Genomic DNA, 5,002 nt, shown 5'->3' on the forward strand with positions numbered 1-5,002 from the left:
ACTGTATCAAATTTTCAGGGACAGAGGTAGTAACAAATTAGTCCTTTTGAATTTAACTCGTTGATTATCGAGTATTTTTCTGCTCTAGTATTCATCGTTTTTGTAGTACATAATATTTCGTTATTTACTTGATCTAGTCTCTCAGTTTCATGTTTTTATATTATGTTTTACTTTTCGAATTTTATTTATTCCAACTATATATTTTCACTTTAGTTGCAACCTGCGTATAAAGTTTTGAAGCTTGAATTTTGGTAATGAATGTTAATTAGAGCATGTTTATAGTAATAGATTAAATTTAGTTAAACAATATTATAATGCTATTCTGTAGGGATAAACAAGTACTAAGATTTTTATTTGTACACTACAACTACAATGTGCAAAATGTGCATTTGTCTTTAGACTTTATGTACATGTCATCTTGATATTTGGGTGTGTGGTATTCTTTAATCATTAATTTAGTTATGAGAGGAAGTGTATCGAATATTTGCAAACCTCATAAATTATGGAAATTATATTTTTGTAATCACGTGGTCCAGTCTGCAGAGTGGCTTCATGTTTTATACAGGAATGCCTTAGTGATGAAGGGGAGATTATGGAACAATGCATGATTCGCATTAAAAACTAAAAATCATCTATTAACAAATTCAAGTTCATGTTCTCCATCCAAACGTATTAAAAATAATGCCTTGTTTATTTCTTAGCAGCGTAGCCTTTAATTTTAAATTCATTTATTCATAAACAAAATAATAATAATAATAATACTCTGTTTGCACACCACAAAATTTTTTAGAAGTGATATAATTATAGTGATACCAATTGAACGTGTATATGTTTGATTTTACTAGTAACTAAATTTAGTTACACCAATAATGCATGCATATGCTTTTGCTGCATTTAAAAGTATGGCGGACGAAGGAATTATTAATGGCAGGGCCTTAACCATAGTATTTTTTGTCGGTCTAAGTGATATATCTTTCTTTTAAGATATCTAACTTTAATTGACACATTTCTTTAAATGGAAATGTCACTATTTTTATTTTATTTTCTCACCATTCATATAATAAAACAAGAGGAAATATATTTTTATATTTCATCCGTCCACGAAAAATAAAGCACATTTGTCATTTTTGGTTATCCACTAAAAATAGAACACATTTAAAAAATGAAAGTTTTCAACAATTTTTCTCTTACTTTTTTCCTTTCTCTCTTACTAATAATATTAACCTCATATTCCACTAACACTACTTCTCTCTTACTTTTTTTTCCTTTTTTTCTTACTTTACCAATTTCACATTAAAACCCGTATCATTTACAATGTGTCATATTTTTCTTGGACGGAGGGAGTAGTATATAGTATCAAACTTAGCTAAAGGAATTTGAATTTTAATTTGGAGTAAATTTTAATTTCTGCTCAATTTATGCAACTTAGTTCAAGAAATTAAAGAAGTTTTCATTGCTCAAAAATTATAAATTAAGTAAATTTATAATCAATTTTATTTTATAAGAAAAAGTCTAATTGGGAGCTCAAAACGGCTTATCTGATAGCATTAAAATACTCCCTCCGTCCCGACTAAGATGACACATATTTCTTAGCCGGTACGAGATTTTAGAAGTTATTGGTTAATGTGTTTAGTTAGAAAGAGAAAAGGTGGATGGAAGTATTAAAATAGAGAGAGAAAGAAAGATGAATATTTTAATAGGGGTGAGAAAAAGTGGTAGAGTGTATTAATTGGAGAGAGAAAGTTTCCAAAAAAGGAAATATATCATCTTAATTGGGACAAACTATAAAGGAAAACGTGTCATCTTAAGTGGGACGGAGGGAGTACTCTATATCACATTTTAAAAGTGATTTTTTATATAAACAAAACTTCTTCTTCTTCCTAAAATACGACAGTCATTTTTTCCTTTCAATTCTTCTGCAAGTTTTCCATTCTCAAAATTTATTCAGCCCCTCCATTTCATTCAGCTCCAGCGATTTAGTCTTCAATTATATTGATTTGGGAAGGGCTAAAAAGGTTTTGAATAATATCCAAAAAAATTTAAGTAGAAAAATATTAAAAAAAAATTGTTGGGAAGGGCTTAAACCCCTAATTCCCTCCTACTGTGTCCGCCAATTATAAGTACATAATATAATACAGCCTGAAATTTTGTTACTAAATTTTTCGATAAACTTTCGTTTTGTAATGCACATAATTTTAACATGGTGAAAGTTGCCTAGGATTGCCATCATTATTTTGGAGGAGATCTAGAGGTTCCGAGTTAGATCTCTCATGTATACGCTTCTCCCATCTCTTTGCTTCCGTCCATTCCTTTGGGATCTACTTTTTGTGGCTAGAATCAATTTATCCTCTTTTGTTTGTTGTTAATTAGAGATCACTCACTAGTTGGCATGTCTTGGGGAATTATTATGGATCCCCTTATCATATAATTATGCCGGGTTCTATTGTGAGGATACTATTTCACCATTATTCGCTATCAAAATATAATTATGCCGGGTTCTATTGTGAGGAACTTCTCTGGCAAATTATTTTCCATGGGTAATTTGTCAGTAAAATTTAGAGGGGAAAAATAATCTGCCACTAATATATATTGATAAAAACATAATTCTGATTCATTTCTGCGACCAATCCGCCAGTATATCCTTTTATTGACGGAAATTTGAGATTTAGTAGCGTAAATATCTGAAACTATTTGTGATTTTTTGGTAGTAAGAGCATGAATAAACCTTAAGCTAGCTTGTATGATGCACTACAAAAAAACACATTAACTGAGCACCCAGTTTGCGTTCGATGTCTTTTTCTGTATAAGGAATAAAAAGTTGAGAACCCAAACTAATTGTGAGTGGGAGGTTATGTGTAACATAAAATACAACAAACATTTGTAACATTTGTATTCAGTGAACGTACAATTGTCCCATTTATTCACACATTGAACGGAAATAGAAATAGTACTCCAAAATCAATAGACTGATTTGGGTCCAAACTGAAAACACACTAGAAATACGAGACACGCGCACGCTCACCCACACACACATATGCAGTAGATCTTAGCCGATCACGGAAGTCTTAATGAGATTACCGTAGTCGTCCACTAATACCCACACACGGAAGCAGGGGCGTATCTAGAAATTCAATACAGGAGGGGCAAAATTACATATAGATAGTAAACTTTTTATTTTTGAGGAGGGGCATTTGGTATAATTTTATATATATACATAAAAATTTGTAATAAATATAGAATGGAGGGGGAGAGGTGAGGAGGGGCAAATGCCCCACTTGCTATAGGGCTGGCTCCGCCCCTTGCACGGAAGCAGTTGAAACCCGGAAAGATGGGTTCGTTTGGACGCACAATGACGGCAATCACAAATAAGTTTTCTCCCTCGATCACCTGCTTAGCCAGTTCACCTGAAACCCACACCAGCTCCGGCCACGAGTCTTTTCCTAAACATACATACCATGAAATTAATTAGTTGAATATCAGAAGCCATATATATGCACTTACTTTGGTTACATTTACCTCTACAAATACTCATCATTGTAGTTGATTGCAATAAATTGATGATGATATAGGAAAATTGGTTTGTGTGGTTTCTAATGTTAACACAAAAGGGGTAATTATAGGGAAAAAAACGCAATCACAATGACACAATGTGCATGCAAAACGTAGCTTCTCTTCTTTCTCTATGTTCTCAGTAGGTATTTTCAGTGATGCAAATGAACGGAGAAGTATGAAAATGACTGAACTGATGGACAAAAAGAACTCAACTAAATTGAGAACTTGAGAGTATACAATGTCAAAATATATAATCAAAGTCTGTCTTTTAAGATCAAACAATGAAGCCTTTATATAGGCAAAGAAAATTCCTAAACTTATGGAAAGAAAATAACTAAGAAATCCTAAACTTATGTAAAGAAAATAACTAAAAAGATAATAAGCAAAAATAACTAATATTTTTTCCATCTCCTAATTCTATTAACTATGAAATAAATAAAACCAAAAATATACTTTTCTTAGCCTCCAAGACTTGTCTTCTATAACTGCATCATACTCCCCTTCTTGAAAAAGACTCGTCCTCGAGTCTACTTTATCTCCATCACCACGTCTCACATACACCAACAATTCTGGTATTTCCACAAATATACCAGTATCTTCTACAACCCCAACAGAGTAAAACTCCAAAAGAAGCTTCAAGGTACTCTGCTTCTTTGTGCCTGAGTATTTGTCTCCATCGAGATCCTCCACAGATTTCCCCAGCATGGAAACTTTTAAGAGACCTAGAACAAGACTAGGAGAAAATTCTTTATACCACTGATGGAGCAAAGAACAAATTTGTAAAGGATACTGTATATCAGCTGCTTTAAGCTTTGCATCACAAATCAGAGCTACAGCTTCAATGAAGAATTTGTTTAAATTAACATTACGCAATTCATCCATTACCCCTTCTCGCTGCTCTTCAATCGACATTGTTTGCACTTTTCTCTTCAAATCAGCAAACTGCTCAGTGATCTTCGGATTCGAGGCTCGATATTTCTCAATCTCCTCCTTCAACCTCGCCTCCCTTCTATCCTTCCTCCGTGAATCCATCCTATGATCAATCGTCTCCCAAACAACATCAACTTCTTTATCCAAATCTTCATACTCGGCAGAAACAAACAAACCGGCATCATTCCCTTCGAATTCATAATTTCTGATTCTCGTCATATCCCTTTTCCTCTGCTGCAGATTCAGAATTTTAAAGATCCACTCCAATTTCCTTAGTAACGACATCTTTCTCGATACCATCACCATTTTCATTAGCACTATCGACTGATTCAAGTCGAACATCCTCTTCAATAACCTTCCTGTATCCATTCTCTGTTGTCCCTCCAACAACAACTCCTAAATCTACCACATTCACACCAAACTTAATGGTATCAACAACATCATAGAATATATCTTCGTCGGGCTTATCATACACCGGCATCGAAAATATATCCTCGTCATACACGGGCTTATCATACAC

At 33.3% G+C, this 5,002-nt stretch overlaps 1 protein-coding gene across 2 annotated transcripts; it reads right to left on the reverse strand.

Annotated features, from left to right (window-relative positions):
- Positions 1-2,856: 2,856 nt before the first annotated feature.
- Positions 2,857-4,420, reverse strand: LOC125191912 (regulator of nonsense transcripts UPF2-like). 2 transcript variants are annotated; one of them, XR_007171274.1, is made up of 2 exons: positions 3,517-4,420; positions 2,857-3,440 (listed from the first exon to the last, which is right to left on the reverse strand). XR_007171274.1 is itself a non-coding variant. In XM_048089345.1 (2 exons), exons 1-2 carry the CDS (start codon positions 4,255-4,257, stop codon positions 3,384-3,386), a joined length of 309 nt encoding a protein of 102 aa, XP_047945302.1. In that variant the 5' UTR covers positions 4,258-4,420; the 3' UTR covers positions 2,857-3,383. The 2 variants fall into 2 exon arrangements, 1 of the variants encoding a protein (XP_047945302.1); XM_048089345.1 differs by having other exon boundaries at positions 4,006-4,420.
- Between the last annotated feature and the right edge of the window lie 582 nt (positions 4,421-5,002).

Source organism: Salvia hispanica, chromosome 6, assembly GCF_023119035.1.
Source record: "Salvia hispanica cultivar TCC Black 2014 chromosome 6, UniMelb_Shisp_WGS_1.0, whole genome shotgun sequence".
NCBI classification, from domain to species: Eukaryota; Viridiplantae; Streptophyta; class Magnoliopsida; order Lamiales; family Lamiaceae; genus Salvia; species Salvia hispanica.

Coding starts and splice junctions, on each gene's coding strand:
- LOC125191912 (XM_048089345.1), bottom strand. CDS start 4,257: ATGCTGGGGAAATCTGTGGAGGATCTCGATGGAGACAAATACTCAGGC. Junction 3,441..4,005: donor AGTCTTGGAGGCTAAGAAAA/GTATATTTTTGG, acceptor ATGTATGTTTAG/GAAAAGACTCGTGGCCGGAG.